Here is a 21,077-nt window from a genome sequence, read left to right on the forward strand (position 1 = left end):
AATCTGATCTTTCATGTCTTTATTAAACACACTCATTCAACATTTAATATGTAGGTGAGTAAAATTTTCAACATTGTTAAATGCTAAAACTAGTTGTTCAGATCGAAAGAGCTGGATTTTTTTTAAAAATGGACACCAATACCATGTTTATGGGTTCAAGAATAACAAAATACTGGCCATTTGAAACTCGAAAGTCATCACTTTATTTTGTTCCTTGTTTTCCATTTTTGCAGGTGGTAAAACACGCCTGGTTGTTCAAATTCATTGAAATTTCGTTTACTTGTAGTTTAGCAATTAAACTAAAAGTATATTACAATTTAAAAAATGTTTTCCCTACGTCGCCTGAGGAAATCTGCAGTTGCGTCGAGCAGATTCAAATTGGCAGCTGCGACAGCGGATATTGTCACGTACCTTCTAAATGACAGTGGAAAAAATAAGTGAACCCTTTAAAATGAATAACTGGTTGACCCCCTTGGCAGCAATAACCTCAACCAGGTGCTTTCTGTAGATGTGGATCAGACCTGCACATTGTTGAAAAAGAAATATTAGTCCATTCTTCCTGGCAGAGATACTTTAGCTCTGTCATATTCTTTGGACATCTCATGTATATTACCCAATGCTATGGATTGACTTATGTATAAGTCAATCCATAGCATTGAGTTGGGGTCTGGGTGATGATGGTGCAGTGGATACGACACTCGCCTTTGTTGTGAGAGACCCTGGTTCGAATCCACTGTGACACACCATTGTGTCCCTGAGCAAGACACTTAACCCCTAGTTGCTCCAGAGGCGTGCGACCTCAGACATATAATAGCAATTGTTAGTCACTTTGGATAAAAGCTTCAGCTAAATGAATAAATGTAAATGTCTGGGCTCTGACTTGGCCACTACAAATGGTGGACTTTGTTTTCTGAAGCCATTCTGTTGTGGACTTGCTGCTGTGTTTTGGGTCGTTGTCCAGTTGCATCACCCACCTTCTACTAAAGGGAATTCATCTTCCCTTCAGTGATTGCAAGCTGGCCAGGCCCTGATGCAGCAAAGCAGGCCCAAATCATGATGTTTTCTCCACCATACTTTACAGTTGGGGTGATGTTTTCATGATGATACGCCGTGCCCTTTCTACGCCAGATGTAGCGCTGTGTTTTTTCCAAATAGATAAATTTTTGTTTTATCAGTCCACAAAACATTTTGCCAATACTGCTGTGGAGTGCTAATGTGCTCTTTTGCAAACTTCAGGTGTGCAGCAATTTTCTTTTTAGTAAGCAGTTGCTTCCTTTGTGGTGTCCTGCCGTAGATACCCTGCTTGTTCAGTGTTATATGTATTGTAGACTCATGAACAGAGATGATGCATTCAAATTTTTGGCTGTCATTCAGGGTTGTTCCTTTACTTCATTGAGGAGTCTTCATTGTGCGCTTGGTGTCATTTTAACCTGGGGCCCAAATTCTTGGTAGAGTAGCAACAGTCCCAAAGCATCTCTATTTGTAGATTGTTTGCCAAACTGTAGATTGGTGAAGTCTTTCGAATTAATTTGTAACTTTTTAAGCTCTTTTTGGCGACGCATGGCTCACATAATTGTGTTCTACATGTTTAGAGTAAACTCCAAACGTTTGAGGGGTATTTATCAGTCAACGTAGCTGTAGTCCACACCTCCAAACGTATTATCTTAACCAGACTCCAGGTGGCCTAAAACCTGACTCTTATTAGCTTTTATTGAGGTCATTAGCACTGTGAGGTGCTTTTTTGGTTGTTCTCAATAAAGACATGAAAGAACACTTTTTTGTGTTATTATTTTCAGACACATTATGTTTGTCAATACCCTTGACTTAGATAAAGATCAGATCACATTTTATGACAGATTTATTCAGAAAACCTTGAAATTCCAAAAGGTTCACATACTTTTTCATGCCACTGTATATATTCTGACTTCATTATATACAGGATGGTTAAAATCCCTGTATAGGTACGCATGTTGCCCAATTATTAATTTGAGGAAACCTCTGCATATTAGCCTTTGATGCACATGTATTCATCAGACCAGTCAAAACAGTGCTGTCTACTGTCCTGACACAGACTGCGGGGTATGCAGTCACAGTATTGATAGTCCACAGGTGTACAGGCCCACCACTCTGCTCCACACGATGGACAGCTTGAATCTACCCAGAAGCACAGTATAGTAACAAGACAAAGTGATTTGTTGAGCAATGGTTTTGATTAAATGCACCTCTGAGTTAATTGCTTTTATAGCTTACTGAAGTTACTGATTACTAATGGACAAAAAATTGTGAATTATGAGAGTAAGGTGCGTAAAAAAACGTACACATTCCAATTTCATCTGAGCAGTCTCCACAATTGTTAATAAAGTTACATTTTTGGTCAGTGAAGATCCAGAAGTGTGGATTGCCACAATGGAAAACAAGGTTATCTGGAAGGTTGTTCGGCAGATCGCCTAGAATGAACATAGGCAGCTTTTAATGCGTGCAAACAAGAAGACTGAATTTAAGTGCACATAACAGACCTCTCAATAGAATAAAACTCTTGTTTTGATCAGACAGGCATTACATATAAGAGTAAACCTTACTACACATATGTTGGTCCTCATCTGCCCCGCTGGGGCAGTTTGGAGCTCCATTACAGAGGTCAGAGGGTGGGATGCGGGTTACTTGGTCATCACACAAAAATCCTGAGCCATTTTTTGGCGTCCTACAATCACGAGTTACTGGAAAAAACATTGAAATTAAACTGTGGATTCTACATGCAAAGATTTAGCTTTCATATCAAAGATTCATAACATGAAATGTCATACTTGGAGGTTGTTTAGGGGAAAAAGCCAAAACTAGCAGCATTGTCACTGCACTGAAGATCAGACCAGATAGAATGATCCCAGAGACACATACGGCTCTTCTAGTGCAGGATCGGCAACACTCATCACAACAATCTGATGAAAAAAACTCAAACATTTCACTCACAGATTGATAACACTGTAATCCCTAATGCATACAAATATTGCAAGAGCAGTATAACAAAAATTAAACAGGAGCTGTTCACATATTTCTGTATTTTTAACACATTTTATTGTTTATGATTATATTTAATCTGTTTTGTCCTACAGGAGTACATCTTACCTTCCTCTTGTGATTCTGTTTCCTCATTTGTTGCATTCTCAGACTGTCTCAAATTGCAGAAGTAAAAACAATTTCAACTGAAAAAATAAACAACATAAAAAATCCCAAAGTATACACAGATACCAATTTTCCTGTTTGGTTGGCTGAATTTTAATGTCCTCACCTGAGGATGTGTTCGGTTGGGTTTCATGTGTAATTGAGGCTACTTTTTTGCTCTATTAATTTCACAGTATGCACCTCTTTGCCTGTTGTCTTCAGAAGCCTTTGTTAATGGTTGAAGTGCATTGCAAGATAGTAGCTAAGTAACAACCTCAGCAGTGTATTACAGCCCTGACATGCCCATACAAATACTTTCATGAGTTTGATCTATTCTAAACAAATCACTAAACAGCATGCTACAGCAATAACATTGGAGAGTTTTAACTTTTTAAAGGATCTCTTGACAGAAATGCAATATAATAAACATAACTATATCATTAGTGGTGTATAAAGACCTTACATAATAAACTGTATTGTGTTTATTAACTTATGAGCTGTTTTAATCTACATACACCCTTACATGGAAGTCGCTGCCATGTTTCTACAGTAGCCCTTAACATTATAAAGTGCATTTTGTCCCTATGTTGTCTCAGACCCTATGTCCCTATGTTTGTCCTGTGGCAGCTTCTGTTGGTTTTCACAATCTTTATCTTACCTTTAGATGCGGCTAAAAAGCCCACACTGAACCTTTACATCATGATCCATATCAATGCATGTTTTCAAAAAAAGGCACTTTTCACATTTTGGTAGGTTCGTTTATTAACAATATTAAGTTGACAAATTAAAAATTGCAAAATATTTTCATTTACATTGCCTGAAATTGATTACTATGGTTTTTTTACAGTTACGCACCATAGCTGAGATATCTAAAAAATAATTAAAAATAGTAGGTAACTGTTACTCATTACACCAAAAACACTTCAAAAATCTCTACAAATTGGTAGTAAACATTCAGGGAAAACTGATATCCTACATAGCTTCCATTCTGATAGGTAATGCCTCTAAAGTGCCAAAACAGACAAAATATTTAGTAGTCCACGCCTCTCAAATTTATCAAAGGAGAAACATAATTCGTAGTAAATGAGCTTAAAGCAATAATCACAATTGTGACCGAAAAGACCAAATATCGATTCATAAGACTTAACAATTGGGGGCACCCGCAAATCCTTGAGATGTTTATTGAAGGGTGGCCTTTAAATGTTAGATTGACCCAGGTTGACCTTTGATGGCAGGGGTCCTGCCTCCTGTTCCTGTCCAGAAGATCTGATGATAACCAGAGAGGACTGTAGATAAGGGATCGGTTTCTGGTCCTTCATGTACTCCATATCACCATATATGCTTAGTTTCTGTTGAAAGCAGGATCAGAGACTTTGTGTTAAACTAACTGGTCCATGACTCAGTGGCAAACTGCAATAGGAATACATCAGATTCCTTCAACGGCTACCCTTAAAGGATAAGTCAATTTTCTTAAAAAAAAAAAAATCCAGATAATTTACTCACCACCATGTCATCCAAAATGTTGATGGCTTTCTTTGTTCAGTCGAGAATAAATTATGTTTTTTGAGGAAAACATTCCAAGATGTTTCTCATTATAATGGACCCCCAATACTTAACAGTTTTAATGCAGTTTAAAATTGCAGTTTCAAAGGACTCTAAACGATCTCAAACGAGGCATGAGGGTCTTATTTAGCGAAAAGATTGTCAAGTGTTGTATGTCGAATGATACTAATTAATCTCTTTGTGTCAGTTTGTCGTTTAAAATGGTCCGCAATTGTGCATTTCACATATGTAACACATGACCTTTCTTTCTTTCTTTCTTAACGCCATACCAGCTTCAAAGGCTATATTCATGGCGAGAATAAAGTATAATTAAATCAAAGGATGATTAAAAAAGATGTTTCAAATTTATTTCCTCTAAAAATCTTAAAACCATGCTTGGGCTCGCTTGATTAAAAACCTTTTTAAAACTATCAACAGAGTAAAAACGGTTTCATGACCTTTCTACGTCATTACGCAATTACGTGAGGTCGCGCTGGTGCGTCACAGGACCGGAGGAAGAAGAGAAGTTGTGGTTTAAAAGTGCTTTTTTATTTTTCTTGCCAAAAATGACAATAGTTTCGCGAGATAAGACCCTCAAGCCTCGTTTGGGATCGTTCAGAGTTCTTTGAAGCTGCGTTGAAACTGCATTAAAACTGCTAAGTATTGGGGTCCTTTAAGTCCATTAAAATGAGAAAAATCCTGGAATGTTTTCTTAAAAAAAAAACATAATTTCTTCTCGACTGAACAAAGAAAGACATCAACATTTTGGTGGCGAGTAAATATCTGGATTTTTTTTTAAGAAAATGGACTAATCCTAACCGCTAATTTACCTTTAAGATAAAAAACCATATATAAAGTGGCACCAAAAATACAATATCACACTTGAATATTTATTGGATAATAACAAAAAGGCATTTATTTTTAAATAATGCTCAAGTTAAATAATAAACTGTTTAAAGTTGACACAGAATATATTTGTTTTTAGCATTCAAATATTTTTAATCTTTGCCTTGTTGGCATCCAGAACAACTCTACCATGGTGACATCTTATGTGTCCACCTTATCCATAAACAATCTTGGGAACTATATATTTTGTGTATGTGTAATCCTAACATATAATAAAACTGATAAGGGTCAAGTGTTTTACCTCAGCAGAAACATGCTGCTCAACAGCAGTGGACACTGTGGCACAACAGATCCAGATCAGAACCATGACAGACAGAACCAAAGTGGTGGTCAGGATCCAGCCAGGCAGCCATGGGTTCCTAAAGTAAGCAAGCAAGTTAATGACCGTTCAGATAATAATTAAAGATATCAGACCAATATGATTTTCTTAACAGATCAAAATGTGACCAACCTTGAGAAACAGCTGAAAAAGTTGTAATCAAACTCAGTGTTGCTACGATCCATGAACATGTCTCGGTCTCTCTCCTGAATTAAGGTCCTTGGATAGTCTTTGTAAACAGGGTTGTTCATTCCTGGATTTACTTTTGAAAACATAAAAGGTCTTATATCAGCATTTGAAGATTGAAACTCTGATGCTGTTAAGTTTTGTTTTAGTGCCACTAATAGATATAAGATATAGTTTTCATAAAATGTGTTAAAATCAGAAGTTTTGGCTGCAAGACAAAGAAAAACAAATGAAAAGCAGAAGTCGGGGTTATTTTAGGTGCTTACAAGCGCTCCGTTGCTCTGTATCTTCTGTCTGTAAGTCCAACTGAGAGAAAAACTGAACTTGCGGCTCTGACTGATAAGAAAGAGATAAAACATGATTAGTGCCACTTACAAATAAGTTTGAGTTTTTGTATGCAGTTTAATTCCTCTCTATCATGTAAGCAATAGATATGACTAAGCCAAGGCATTTCAATCAATAAAAGGTTGTATCTAACCACATTACCTGGAAAATGATCACTTTGCCATCATCTGCCTGGAGGTAAAATGTCCAGGACGAGGTGATAAAACTGTGAGCCTGGCTCATCATGTCGTCCCAAATACCCCTTACCAAAGTCAGCGGGTACAACAGATGGATTTTGGGCACCATCGTCAACAACTTCCAACCAGACCAAAGAGAGATTTGGAAATGAACACAAACAACAGATTTAGTACATACAATATAAGGTAGCAGATTAAAAGTAAAAACACAGACAATAATTTATGTGCATAAGTCAAATGCATTCATATTTTTTTATACCTGCTCCATTCTTTGCTCTGCAAATGGCAGCTGACTCTGACATCCAAGATTACACGCATACTGCTCATCTGACTGGGTGTAGGCCTCGCGGCAGGCTGCAGGAAGTCAAACAAACAGAAGGGTCACGATGGTATTAGAATATGTAAGAGGATAAACGAGTTCTAGTTCACTCCACCTATATTACCTGACTCGCATTCAGACTTTGTTTCGTTGAGATCCTTGCTGTCACCAACAAACTGACAAATGGAGAAGAGACGACATCCTCTCTGACAGGCGTACAGAGCCTCTTCCTAACAAAACAAACATGCCTAAATAAACACGTATTTTAGTGCGCTTTCCCACCATTTATTCTTTGAGATACAATGTGCAATCTCGTACAAACACAATTTTAGTAATGACTTGGAGTCAACTCGTTTCCTTAATAACAAAGAAACCAATTCTAGTTGAATGTTTTGGTTTTTAGTGCAGCTCGCGCTTACCTGTGGATAAGTGTGCAAACTGTACGTCATCTGACATGTTTTATGACAACACGCCGAGTCTCCCAAAACACCATCAAAGACATCGGATGATCCGGAGGTGCTTGCAATTAAGTAGAAAAAACTGAGAAGAATCCAACAAGACTTTACCGCACTCATTTTTGCGACGTACCAAACAAACACAACAACCCGACACAACGGCTCTTCCTTGTTTGTCAACCTGGGAAGATATCGCGAGAGCGACGTGAACTCTCATGGCTCTCTAAGCGCATGCGCATAACTAAAGCTTTACAAATAGAAACCAACTGGCAACAATTTCAGTTTTAAAAATAGAAACCATTACAAAACACAACTTTATATTTAACCATGTAAAAATAATTTTACACAGTCATTGCTCTTAACGTAATATTTTTTTTAATGGGTGTTTTGCAAAGTTGCAAAATGCATGTATAAAAAGGCATTTACAAGGCATTACAAGTCACATAAACGGTCTTTATTGAAAGAAAACATCTATACAACTGAAACTTACAGTATTTTAATTTAAGTCAGTTTCAAGGGATCTAAAAACCATGACAGAAAATAAGACAAGTTTTCATCTTGATGGAGGACAGTCCTGATCACTGCATTGTCGTCAACATCAATTGAAGTTCCTAAGAGACATTTTAAAACACCCAACAGATTACCCTTGAGAACACTGTTCTTGTTCCAATGTACGTGAGCTTCAAAAAGAGAAGAGGGTGAAAGAGGAAATGTCTCCCACACAGATTTACAGGACAAATCTGAGGCACAAAAGACTATTCCGGCATGATTTTTATATATAAAAGCCAGCAGTCTCTCAGTGTTTGCTTTTCTTGGATTTTTTGTGAGAACGGTGCGGCGATCGTGACCGAGATCTGGATTTCTTTGAAGATTTTTTGGGTGTTCTTGATCTGGACCTGCGTGACCTTTTAGGCGTTTTTGGTGGGGAAGGAGACCTAAAATGATAAATTAAATCAATGAATACCGGCAACAGTTTCATAAACACAAACCGACACTGACAACACATCACAGTTTCATGGTGAGATTATTAAGAATGTAACTTTACCTTTTAGATGACTTCCGGCTGCTTTCTCTAGGAGAATCTTTATAGGAAGATCGAAGGCTTTCTTTTGTATAGGATCTATCAGAGCGCTCTGATCGTGGGGATGGCGATCTGCCACGTCTACTGCTGCTACTTCGAGTGGGACTGGGTGAAGGACTGTGCCTCCGTTTTCTGGAGCGGGGAAAAAACAACAATTATGTTAAATCCAGATTACGTATTAAGATTAGTTTGTTTTGGTGAACAAAGACAAAGAATCACCATTTAGTATTAAAGTGGCAAAATCTCAAAAGGCTTTCAAAGAGTTGTATATTTTTAAACATTAACATATAACCATTAGCCATGCTTGCATTCACTTTGTGAGGCGTTTTGTTATAGACAAAGTATATCTATAAAAAAATTGTCTCTAGTCTGTTCCATTCAAATGGCATTTCATCAATGAAATTGTAAGAATGATGACATCACGGGATGACAAAACCAAAATGTCGCCTACGTTTTGGTGTATCGCAAAAAAGTCTGGACTTTAGCAGTTTCCATACACATGCATATCCATACATATAGCAGTTTGCCAGCTTACTATCATTTAAATTTCACAAAAAATTGAAAGTAAAAACAAAATATTAGTCGACAAAAAGTGTATCCAAACTACTTTTTTTGCAACAGCAAGGAATACTCAACATTCATAAAGAAATCCCGATAATTTACTCAGACCCATTTCATCCAAACCATTGTTTTTTTTATTTGTTTAGTCGAGAGGTTTTTTGAGAGAAAACTTTCCAGGATTTTTCTCATTTTAATAGGCTTTATTTGACCTCAACAGTTTACAGTTTCAATTCAGTTTAAAATTACAGTTTCAATGCAGCTTTAAAGGGTTAAAAGATCCCAACCGACACATAAGGGTCTTATTTAGCAAAACAATTGTCACTTTTGGCAAGAAAAAAAAAATATATGGACTTTTAAACCACTACTCATCTTGCACTAGCCATGTAACGCACCAGCGAAACCCCACGTAAATGCGGCATTACCTCAAGAGGTCACGCGTTACATATGTAAAACAACCACCCCAGTGTTTACAAGTGTGGGGAAAGAGGACCGTTCCAAGACCGACGTTGTTGTATATGAAATTATACTAATTAAAGTCTTTTTGTCAGTTTATTGTTTAAAATGGTCCGCAAATGTGCATTTCACATATATGATGCTTACACAAAAAGGTCATGCTGGGACGTCACGCAGCTAGTGCAAGATGAGAAGTTGTGGTTTAAAAGTACTTATTTTTCTCTTCAGAAAATGGCAATCGTTTAGCTAGATAAGACCCTTATGCCTCGTTTGGCTTTAGAGCCCTTTGAAGCAGCGTTGAAACTGCAATTTTAAACCGCGTTGAAACTTTAAAATTTTGGGGTGCAATGACGGGGTCTATTAAAATGAAAAAAAAACCTGGAATGTTTTCCTCAAAATACTTAATTTCTTAAAAAACTTGGATGACATGAGGGTGAGTAAATTATGGGGATTTTATTTTTATGAAAGCGAAATATTCCTTTAAGGTATCAACACTTAATCTATGCACCAAGTTAAACAAAATTATTTTGGGGAAATTTTATTGATAAGCATTCCCATCAGTTTCATTTGGTTTGCAAAAAACCTTGGATGGACACATGGCTATAGTCTTTAATACTGTTTATTTGCTTGCTGATTCATTGTTTATCTTAACTTACTTTTCTTTTCTGCTTGGTGTAGCGTCATCTTTGTCCTTTTCCTTATGCGATACATCCAATTTCTCTTTGTCTTTTCTCTCTTTCTCACGGTCTCTGTCTTTTTCTGTCTCCTTCTCCCTCTCCTGATCAGGACAAAAATTAGTTTTCAAAACAGAAAATTGAGAGTAATGCAATTCTACAATTTAGCTGCTACTTACCCTCTGTAGTAACTTGTCCCGATAAAGCTCTACTTGTTCTTGAATACTTTGTCCAGATTTTTTGGGCCTTTTTCCAGATTCAAGCTCATCTTGAAACTTCATGACTTTAAGCTGTAATAGGAAGGAAAAATTAATTAATCATTTTCAAGAATGTTATGCTTTATTTTTCATATATTAACAATTACCTACCTCAATTTCTCTAAGTTTGGCACGTTTCTCCTCACTCATCTCAGAGAACTTTGCAGATTTCGTATCATATTCTTCTCTAGCAGGATTAATGTAGGACTGTTGCTCTGCAGCACTGGAGCTCTTCAGAGAGTCTTTGCTCTCAGTTTCACGTGTTGTCCTTTGTGACAAAGCAAATCAAAGTGAGTTTGGTCTAAAGAACATGACAGGTGTACTTCATGATTCAAAATCAATTTATCAAAAAAGTCAACTCCACAAGATTGGCTGTTAATAGAGTTGATAAAACTAACCTTTCTTTACTCTTCTCAGATTCTTCAGGCTGATCAAAGACCTCCCATTTTGATGTGGTTACAGCTAAAATGGAGTAAAATCAATGTTATGGAAACAAAGCAGATATATAAAGAGAAACATTTTAATGTGATAAACATCATCGGGACTAACCTTGCGCTTCTAAAGCAGCACCATCCACTGCTTCCCATTTTGATGGGGCTACCTTAAAACCTGGTTTTTGATCAACTAAAAGACAGAATTTGCAAAACATTATTTACACACACATCACATCTGACATTTTATAATTACATTACAGTGAAGTGCAATAGGGTTCCCGCACTTAACTCTTTCCCCGCCATTGACAAGATATCTCGTTAATTAAGAGAAAACGCTTCCCCGCCAATGACGAGATTTTCCGTCTTTCCGCAATACCGCTATTATCCTTCCGCAACTTTTTAAACCCGGAATTATTGCCTTATGGCAAGCTGCTGCATGTCCGTGTCTGTTTTAAAGATCGCTCTGAATGGGATCTCTATGAAAAGTCCGTCATAAAAATGGAATTATCTCTGCTTTTTGCTCAAAATATGGTGTTTTTGCAAAAACCTACCCATATTCAAAAGCTGATGCCAAAAGAACCACTAAAGGTAGGATGAAACTTTTTTTGTTTGAAAGCAGAGGGTCTGTTCTTTCATTTGGTATATTGTATGTTTATATATTTAAAGAAGAACATTTTCTGGAAGGCATTAAACTTTGGTGAAAATCATGAAAAACGCTGGCGCTGGCTGGCAATTTTTTTTAAAAAACGCTGGCGGTGAAAGAGTTAAAATGTCCTGAACAATTTCAGGTTTTTATTATTAGGAGAACCTTAAAATGGAAAATGTGAAAACCCAGCTAAAGTCAGTTTTAGGGATTGGCTGTTTTCTACATAAAATTATCCTACGTAATGTAAGGAAGTAGGAACATTCTGTGAAAATCATCTTGATATCTTTGATATTGAATAGGTAACGTCATGTCAAAGATTTAAATAATTGTGAAATCAATGAATAAAATCAAACTGTGTTGCTCATAATCTCAAAAATAGATTTTAAGACTTTAGATTGGATTTTACAAATGGAGTAACATATTTCAGCAATCTTACAAGGAATGCCATCCAGATCGTCATCTACTCCCTTGATAGGCACTCCATCCAGGTCATCTAGAGGTGCACCATCAATTTGCGCCAGAACAATAGGTGTGCCATCAACATCATCCAGAGGAGCACCATCCAGCTCCTCCTCCACAATAGGAGCACCATCAATGTCGAGGCTGGTTACTGGTGGCTGAGTAGCAATACATAAACAATGTATGATTCATCTATGATAAGGCCGGTTCTGATTCCATTAATACTTTGATGTTACTGATTTAATTCCATAATAACTGAATCTTTTCCAAACTAACCTCTGGAATCAGCTCTACAATTTCCTTGTCCGGATCAAGACTAACAAGTCCCAGGAAAATGTTCTGAAGTTTAATCAGGAAAGGATCAGGATAAACTGCCCAGTCCTCCCATGCACGGAAACAGGTCATTACTCTTTGCTGTGGAGAGCAAAATGAAGAAACGTTTATTTCAGGCAGTGCTTAAAATCTTAGGGTATATTTACAGAACAATCATTAAACTATAAAGTGAACATGTAATAAGCATTCACATGTCGTCATCGTTTTGACTGTTTAGCCCTGGGTATAGTCTGTTTTTCGATGTTATGTGAGCGCACAGCCTTACAATGCAGATTTCATTTGACACTATCGCACTTACTTTGGATGCGTAGGTCATGCATGGCCGTACAGGAAAATTCAGCATGTAGCTCAGGAGATTGTATTTTGTCCCAATGTGCATTCGTCAAACGTCTGTTTACACGCATGAGTCTAATAAACTATGCTTTGCATTCAAAAAAATTAACTATACTTTGATCTTTTATGGATACAAAAAAAGCCCTGTATTTAAAAGTTTGAATTTTCAGGACCCAAAAATGCTTGTGTGGAAAAATAAAAAGTTAAGTGTTTATGGTTGAAAGAGTCTTGTATATGGCCCCACTAAGAAAACAATTATGCAATAAATAGCAGTGTAAGTACAGGAAGTCTCACCTTAAAATGTTCTGATTGTAAGTGGCCTTGTATTGTCTTGTAAGTGGCATTGAGGTCAGAAAATATCTGACAAAGTTTTGCTTCAAAGCTGTAAAAGAAGGGGTACAATAAATAAACTGACAAATTATACCTAATAACATTAGAGCATGCTATAAGGTAATCTAATAAAATCAAAATACACTTACAATTTTCTGTAATAAGAGGCATTAGCAACTTTTGCAGATGAGTTATACAGCACATCTGACACCAAATATAACCTTGCAATCTGAATGAAGACAAAAGACAGTCAAGTCAACACAAATTAAAAACACACACAAAAAATATATAGTTAATCCTAGTTCTCTTGCTAACACCGACCTTCTTTGGCAAAGGCGTTTTAAGTATGGACAGAGACTCAGCAATGCATTCAACAATCTCCTCAGCTGCATCAGCGTGTTGAAGGCAGAACAGCATGGCTTCAGCTACGTCACTCTTCCTCGGCGAGAGACCTCGAAGAATCTCCTCCAGTTTATCCCTTTCGCTGCAACCAAAAACAATATTAAGTACATATCTCCAAAGGCCTAGTTAGATACTTGCTAAACAGACCAAAACTAGTGCAAATGAACCAACAAAGGGACGTACTCGTCTTTTAAGGACCCCTTCTTGCTGGTGTCGTCTTCTACGTCATCTTCACGCTCTTCATCTTCAGGAGTGCCATGCAAGTACGGGTTGAGAGGGGGTGGTCGCCAGATGGATCCATTCTTAAACATCCTGAACTCCTCAGTTTTCCATTTTGTTGGAGATTCACCCTGTAAGTAAACATTTTTGTAACCTTATGTTTGCTTACGTTTGATTTTCTATTAAAAGGTAATGAAACAGATAAGACTAACCTGTAATATCGTGTACAATTTCCACCGATAATAGACATGAGCAGGACTTTGATTTTCAAATAAAAATCTGTTTAACCAATAAAACAATGTTTGATTAGAAACCATTTTCCAAACACGTGCTTAAATAAACGATAAAAAAACTTAAAAAGACCAAATGTCTTGGGAAAAAGCCTTTAAGACTCAAAATCATCCAGATTTGACCCACCTATAGAGTGAATTGTTGATCTCTCGGTTCATGATCATGGCCTCAAACATGGGTCCCTCACGCACCACAAACTCGATCATTCGATGGATGAGAGAGAGCAAATTCCTACAAGAAAAACACAGTTAAAGCGAAACAAATTCAGCACCATCACCTAAACAGCTCCAACAAAATGGCATCTGTAGAAATGCAACATTTCTGCACTGCTATCCATAAATCAATAGACATTTTCTTTTGAGCTTTTAAGATTTAAAACTGACTGACAGTATAACACTAACAATCAAAACATGTCAATCCTCTCTAATCTACAGAGTCTCAGCCATTGGAGCTTCTTTCGAGGCACTAAATGTGATGCCATGTGACTTATTTTTGTGTGGGTGAAGAGGAACAAATAACCATGTAAGCACTTCAAGAGTCAGCTAAAGGATTGGGTCAATATAATTGGTCCCTGGTCTGGCTTGTAAAGTGGCCAATAACAGATGATGTTTCTGTAATGTACTGAAACACAAATCACAAGTATTGGAGTCGATCATACCGATATTAGGCAATCATTCTGTATACTTTCCCCAATCCATCCCGTGACGCTTTTCTGGTCCCTCGCAGCTCCAGACAGTTCAACTTGTGCTGCTCACCAAGGCCAATGTCAAAGGTCACTGAGACTATGGGGATTGGGTGCCGCTTTTGAATCACACTACTGCGACGGTTAAAGTGAGCAATAGCCAGAGGGGTTGTTTATCAGTAACTAGGTGATGTGTGTATTCTGTAGTGTTTGAGTTTATCAGTAAGTAGCAGTGTAATGGATCAAAGCTGAAAGTAAACCTGATTACATCTTAGCAACACTCGTAAAAAAACCTCAAGTAGAATAGCCGAACTATCAGCCTGAATAGATACATGTTAAAGTAACAAACAGTTATTTACACGACACACAATAGTATACAGAACATACTGAATAGGCTAAATTAACACGACAAGCCAAATCAAGTTCAAAAAGGTCCCAAAGTCATTCCACATTACTAAATCCATTGAATTACATAAATACAGAAGCAGCATAGAGCAGACTCTCCCGGCTGTAGGCGATAATGGTTTCACTTGGTTCATATGAAATAATTTAAACGTATAAGTCGCACCCAACTATAAGTTCCAGGACCCGCCCAACTATAAAAAAAGTTTGACTTATAGTCCGAAAAATACGGTATGTGACATTTTTCAAAGGCATAAAAGAAAAACTTTTCTGTTTTCACTACATCGTTGTCGTGTAAACACAGCCTTATGGGGCGTACACACCAAACACGAATTCAATGATTTGCGTGAGCAGATTACACACAAAGTCAATGCAAAGACGCAAATAGACGGGAAGAGACAAACTCACACGGGGCGATGTAAAAAAAAAAAATTTGTGCAATTGCTGCGAAAATTTGCCTTCACGCAAGTTGAAAATATTTAACTTGAGTGAAAAATTTGCAATGACACAAAGTTTAATCCTGCGAGTAATCTAGAGCGAGGAGGAATTCGATGCTTCATGTATGGTGTGTATGCAGCATAAAAATCATGTCTATATAAAACATTAAGAGGCATCTCTTCTAAAAATAAAGATTCTTATGCCCAGCGAATTCTCATACTAATTATAACTTCACTTGGCACTGTGAACCTTTGTAGTCATGTCTAAAATGTGTAATGGTTAGTGGATTTTTTTCTTTCGGTTTTCATGCAAGGCCTCAACTGTTGCTCACCCCAACCAGCCTCTGGTAGCATGCATATGTCCAATTGTTCAAACTTTAGAGATGGGATAAGTTTTCTACATTTCATTAGATTTGGAAAAAAGAAAAACATGTACCTTTCTGTTGGGATAACCACTTTGACTATGGCTTGCGACAGAGTCTGGATATGAAGTCACATCAAATAATAAACATAGAATATATGTGAGTATTGTTAAAAAGATACAAGCATAACACTAAATGCAACATATACTCCTACAACAACAAACGTGTTCTACGGTGTCAGTTTTAAAACTTGACTGAACAATTCCCTATAGAAAAAGGCACTGATAAAGCTACAAGATTTGCATAAATAGTATCTATATTTTTTATTTCTTCAGTTCTATCTAAATAATCCTTTTCAAACACCAAGACTTTTTTTCAAACAAACAGTATCAAAATAAATAGTTTAATTTTAACTTGGCACCAAAAAGCACCAAGGCCTACAGAAAGTCTAGAGTCAAAAATAGTCTACACTCCAAAAACACTTACCGGTACAATCAGCATAATACATAAATAATTTATATAATATTACAAAATGACATTTAATTTATTAAGTCTATACAATTCTAAATGTAAAACGTTTGTACAAAAATATAAAAGTCAAAAACTTTCTCAAAATAAAATTACAACATACACAAACATTTCTTAGAAAGTCAGCTCTCCTAACTACATTTATGACCATGCTAACGGAAATTATTCTGTCCCACATATGCCAAGTTACCTTCTCAAACTCCTCTTTGCTCTTCGGAGGGGGAGGCATAGAAGCGTTGGGGTTCTTGAGCCTCTCTCTGGGCTGGGCATTGAAGGGCAGTCCAGAGGGTGGAGGCGGGAGGCTGTGCTCCATCATTGAAGGTGGAATGTATATGGGGTGAGGAGGAATTGGTACACCTTTGCCCCATCCCAGTTTCATTTCAAAATTCATTACCATTTTCCCTGAAAGCAACAGCATATCCAGATTCAGAGATTTTATAACATAAACCTTAATGCAAATTGAACTCTTAACTAATTAATAGTATAGATAAATTAAATAAATTAATGAAGAGGTGGTTTACAACCTACCATTTAAATTCTTAAGTGCACGTTCAGCATCTCTCCTTGTCATGAAGGCTACAAAGCCACAGTTTCTGTCCCTGGCCCTCTCCTCATCAGTCCTGGGCCACATAATTTTCACACTTGCTAATGGACCGTAGCGACCAAATTCCTGACATAGCATTTCCTCATTCATCTGAAGAAAAAAAGATCCTCTTAGTATGGGACACTACACTACGATTGGTTTCACATGTTACCTAAAAATCAATTTTAAATTACCTGAGGATTTATATTCCCTAAATAAAGATTCGTAGTTGTTGGATCACCAACATCATGTGAGCCAGGAGCCGATTCATCCAAAACTGAAAAGCAAAACAACCGTACTAAATAATTTGATTTTTTTCCAGCTTTCCACCACCTCGAGATAATAAACACCAAACAAGGTCACACAATTGCATTACACAGTATATAAAACAAAATTACCACTGGACGGACGGTTTCTTCTTGAAGAACCATCCGCTAAAAGAAGCAGAAAAGCAGTGTAAATTTTGTTTCTTTAATTAAAAGTAAAGGCTACTGATTTTTGTGCATGTAGCCATGATATGTGGGTCTGGGACTGGGTCGGACTCCGCGAGTAAAAAGAGAGGGATAGGTTGGAAAACCCTGATACATATGACTAAACAACTTACTAGATCGTCGTCCTTCCGTTGTGGGAAGAGGCTCAAAACGACTGACTCTGCCCTTCAACTTGTGACGTTCATCACGCTCTTCCTGTATCCTACAGAAACAACCAAGGAGTAAACAGTCACAAATATTCATAAACAATGTACCACCATGGCTTGTTAAATTCGATAAGGAACACCAACTGTTTTAATTCTTCTTTAAAGAGTTCAAGGTTGCTCTTTTTCTTCTCCTTCTCTGCCATCTTCTTTGCCGCCTACAAAGAGAACAATAATGGGTTTTCAAAATATAGTTGTTTTCAATAAAGGTAATAAAATAGAACAAAGAGAGAAGAACTTACATTGCGTTTGTCAAATGCCAAAAACTGTGGTGGAGTTTCCAAAGGCAAAAAACTTTTTGGCTCCGGCACCCTTGACTTCGGTTTGTAAAGCTTTCCTTTCTTGTCATCGGCTACTGCCTCCTCTATGACAGATAAAGAACCACAGATCTTAAGACAGCGATTATCAGATGTAACCTGTAGTTGCTATATTTACACATTGTGGCATTTAGCTTGCCATGACTGCAATCAGTAGATGTGAAATAATGAACTTGCAGAAACTTTCTGATGATTAACGTACCTTTAGTAGCATTAGCAAGGCCACCACGAACAAAAGTCTTAACCTTTCCTTCACCTCCCTCAAAGGCAGCAAGAAATTCCTCATAGATCTCTGCAGCGGCCTTTTCATCCTCCTGTTAAAACCATAGATTGTTTAAGTCATTTAGCAAAGCACATTGAGTGCGTTTACATGCTTAGAATAAGCGGATAACTATAAAAATCTGCTTATTATAGAAAACGTTTACATGCAAATCAATAAACCGGCTATGCAGACAACTGCGTTTACATGGGACTTTAAGATTGTCAGGTTTCTCGCAGGCAGTGACATCACTGCCTATAGTACATAATAGTCGTTCAAAAAGCAGACGGCATATCTGTCTTAATCTATACTCCTATACCGCTTCTCATGCATTTTTTGTAAAAAAAGGACATAAAAATAAGCTCTCTCAATCATTATATATGATTAGAGCTGTGAAATACAATCATAGGAGGAAGTTGTGTGTAAATATAGCGCACTTTACTTTTAAAATTGGATGGCTGTTTAGTGTTGTTAAACCCATACAAACCTAATTGGGCATGCAAATGAGGCCACACTGCTTCAGCATTATAAACTATCACTTGCGTTTATAATTAACGAACCAGAAGCTTAATGCAATGCAACAAACAGCTGCAGCAGTAAAAGTGAATAATAAAAAGTGAAGATGGACCTATCAAAAACCCATCACATTTATAATCTTTTCTGCATGTTTATGCATATATTCGTACTTATTTTTATACATATCTCTTGGTATTTACATATCCTAATTGCAGTATAGCATAATATTTTTTGAGTCTCCTACAAAGTTAATAAATTCCTTTCCTTATACGAGTCATCTAAATGCAAATTCCCCCACTCACAATTTCAGGCCCTGTTTACAGTGCACTGCTCATTGTTTTTAAACATGAGTTTTTTTATGTTTGCATTATTAATAACACAATGGAATTGAAGGTCAAGACCCTTTAAACCATTGAATCATGAGGTTTACAAGACGCTTTAATGAATTGAAGCTTTAACGTTTGGTCAGTGGGTGTGTGGCCACAACCATGCAAGTGAGGGGGTAGTGCGGCTTTATACTTGTGTACTAAAGCTTTTACAGCATCTAACATTTACCAATGTTTATGTTTTTAGTGCCTTGATATTTCTGGTAAAATGAACAAATAGTTTTAACTAGAAAGCAGCAGCATTTGTGTGTCATACAAATAGGAATCAATGCAATAAGTCAATGTTGCTTTATAAATGGTATAGGTCAGCAGTAACTGACTTTACATACTCACCTTCTTCTTCAGTTCATTCTGTTCTTTCTTACTTAGTGTTCTCTTAGCAACTGCCATCTTGCCGATACTAAAGGCCTTTAATTTACTTTCCAATAAAGCCTGCATGAAAATATGAAAATAATTATTTCACAAATCATATTTTGCCTACATATTTCTTGAAGAGAAAAGACTTTTGCCAAAAGAAAATAAATATTTTTGTTGACAGTACATAAATTCAGTGATAAAAAACTCAAAGGGAGGAAACCCCAAAAGAAGAGTAAAGAGACTAATGATACAGACATCTTTGGCAAGGGTTTACTGTACTCATGTGACGTGAATATTAAACTAAGATCTCCAGTGAACGTGGATAAATCAGTAACCCATCATCGAGTACAGTCAAATGATAAAGCCACACTGGAGTGGATATGCAATATATTTTTATTGCACGATATTTGCTGTGTTAATTTCAGTTGTCAACGTTCACGTGGCTAGCACTATTAGCAACCATCATCACGTTAGCTTAAACCGAGTGTGTTACCTTATACATGAACACAAGCAAATATCAAACCTAATATTTATTATGCTACTAAACATTATAAAGCTATTACATAATACTGTTTAACATGGTTATCATGTCCGGTAATCTACATTAATGTTTGTTCGTGTTTTGGGTTTGTGTTAGCTTTGTTAGCATTCAGCACAGAAGCATCATCATATCTCGTGCTCATGGTGGAGTCAACATGATTAGTTAGCATGGAAACAATAAATATGATCAAATACATTATAAATTGGAGATAGGTTTCCAGTTAAATTGTTTCAGGCAAATACGTGCAGCTCCTGGATATTTAGTTAGCTGCACAGCTAATGAGTTAGCATCACAATGGAGCAGCTTCTCGCGTCACATAGCAACACACAACTTAATCAAACTAAAATTGTTCTATTTTAATCTTTATAAGTAAGACGGGTTCACTCTAACAAAACGATATAACGTACAAACGCAATTAAATACCTTTGAGCTGGCTTTCTGCGCCCCACCTGGCGTTTTGTCCGCCATTTTGCCCAACACTGTGCAAGCGCGAGGCGCGTTCACATTCTCCCTGTGAACGAGTATATATGTGACGTGTATTATACTGATGATAGAACGGTCATATCAATAAAAATGTTGAGTTATATGAACTGTTTATGATAGCCTGATACACTAAATTTATATAAATATTTTGCTCAATGCGTGTTTATTACACACAACAAGTGTGTTGTCTGAAGTTTGAATATGCACACACTAACTTCTTTGTTGATGATCTTGGTTTGGCTGCCATCTGCTGTACGAAACCTGCGTTTCAATTCGTATACTATCAGTACTAAAGTAGTCGAAATTAGATTTAGTATCTCTGTTAAAACACACACACACACACACACACACACACACACGCACGCACGCACGCACACACAACAAAACAGTACATACTTTTAGGGCATAGGACATAGTAGGCGAATTGGAACGCAGGCTCTGACTGAGTTTGGTTTCCTAAGATCTATTTTGACATTCGTCGTTTTTTGGCTATTGATTATTTATTTACTAACATTCAAAGGACTAGCACATGGGTTCTTTGATTCACGAGGTAAACGATGAATTTCTATTGTGTTATGTTACACTAAATGGTGATTTATATAAATTAAACCAAATCACAATGATTATAAACAAGCACTTTATTTCCAGCT

The 21,077-nt window shown here is 36.9% G+C and overlaps 3 protein-coding genes across 5 annotated transcripts; all 3 read right to left on the bottom strand.

Moving 5' to 3' along the window:
- Positions 1-28: 28 nt before the first annotated feature.
- LOC135765651 (low-density lipoprotein receptor class A domain-containing protein 1-like) lies at positions 29-3,607 on the bottom strand. Its single transcript, XM_065275852.2, has 4 exons — positions 2,805-3,607; positions 2,580-2,717; positions 2,267-2,447; positions 29-2,186 (listed from the first exon to the last, which is right to left on the bottom strand). Exons 1-4 carry the CDS (start codon positions 2,956-2,958, stop codon positions 2,006-2,008), a joined length of 654 nt encoding a protein of 217 aa, XP_065131924.1. The 5' UTR covers positions 2,959-3,607; the 3' UTR covers positions 29-2,005.
- Positions 3,608-3,895: 288 nt separating this feature from the next.
- tmem59 (transmembrane protein 59) lies at positions 3,896-7,604 on the bottom strand. The gene is made up of 8 exons (XM_065276374.2): positions 7,372-7,604; positions 7,077-7,182; positions 6,893-6,987; positions 6,599-6,751; positions 6,379-6,448; positions 6,059-6,188; positions 5,849-5,966; positions 3,896-4,508 (listed from the first exon to the last, which is right to left on the bottom strand). Exons 1-8 carry the CDS (start codon positions 7,525-7,527, stop codon positions 4,356-4,358), a joined length of 981 nt encoding a protein of 326 aa, XP_065132446.1. The 5' UTR covers positions 7,528-7,604; the 3' UTR covers positions 3,896-4,355.
- A 235-nt stretch (positions 7,605-7,839) lies between these two features.
- Positions 7,840-20,477, bottom strand: u2surp (U2 snRNP-associated SURP domain containing). 3 transcript variants are annotated; one of them, XM_065276371.2, is made up of 26 exons: positions 20,368-20,477; positions 19,380-19,478; positions 18,088-18,199; positions 17,811-17,932; positions 17,656-17,726; positions 17,479-17,567; positions 17,273-17,308; positions 17,069-17,151; positions 16,820-16,985; positions 16,482-16,693; positions 15,838-15,881; positions 14,007-14,111; positions 13,802-13,868; positions 13,554-13,720; positions 13,290-13,452; positions 13,118-13,197; positions 12,933-13,020; positions 12,249-12,386; positions 11,950-12,130; positions 10,983-11,057; positions 10,832-10,895; positions 10,545-10,701; positions 10,356-10,466; positions 10,159-10,280; positions 8,453-8,620; positions 7,840-8,342 (listed from the first exon to the last, which is right to left on the bottom strand). In XM_065276371.2, exons 1-26 carry the CDS (start codon positions 20,410-20,412, stop codon positions 8,204-8,206), a joined length of 2,904 nt encoding a protein of 967 aa, XP_065132443.1. In that variant the 5' UTR covers positions 20,413-20,477; the 3' UTR covers positions 7,840-8,203. The 3 variants fall into 3 exon arrangements, with proteins under 3 accessions (XP_065132443.1, XP_065132444.1, XP_065132445.1); XM_065276372.2 differs by lacking the exon at positions 17,273-17,308; XM_065276373.1 differs by lacking the exons at positions 15,838-15,881; positions 16,820-16,985; positions 17,069-17,151; ... (5 more) ...; positions 19,380-19,478; positions 20,368-20,477 and having other exon boundaries at positions 16,482-16,688.
- Between the last annotated feature and the right edge of the window lie 600 nt (positions 20,478-21,077).

Source organism: Paramisgurnus dabryanus, chromosome 6 (genome assembly GCF_030506205.2).
Source record: "Paramisgurnus dabryanus chromosome 6, PD_genome_1.1, whole genome shotgun sequence".
In the NCBI taxonomy this organism is placed as follows: Eukaryota; Metazoa; Chordata; class Actinopteri; order Cypriniformes; family Cobitidae; genus Paramisgurnus; species Paramisgurnus dabryanus.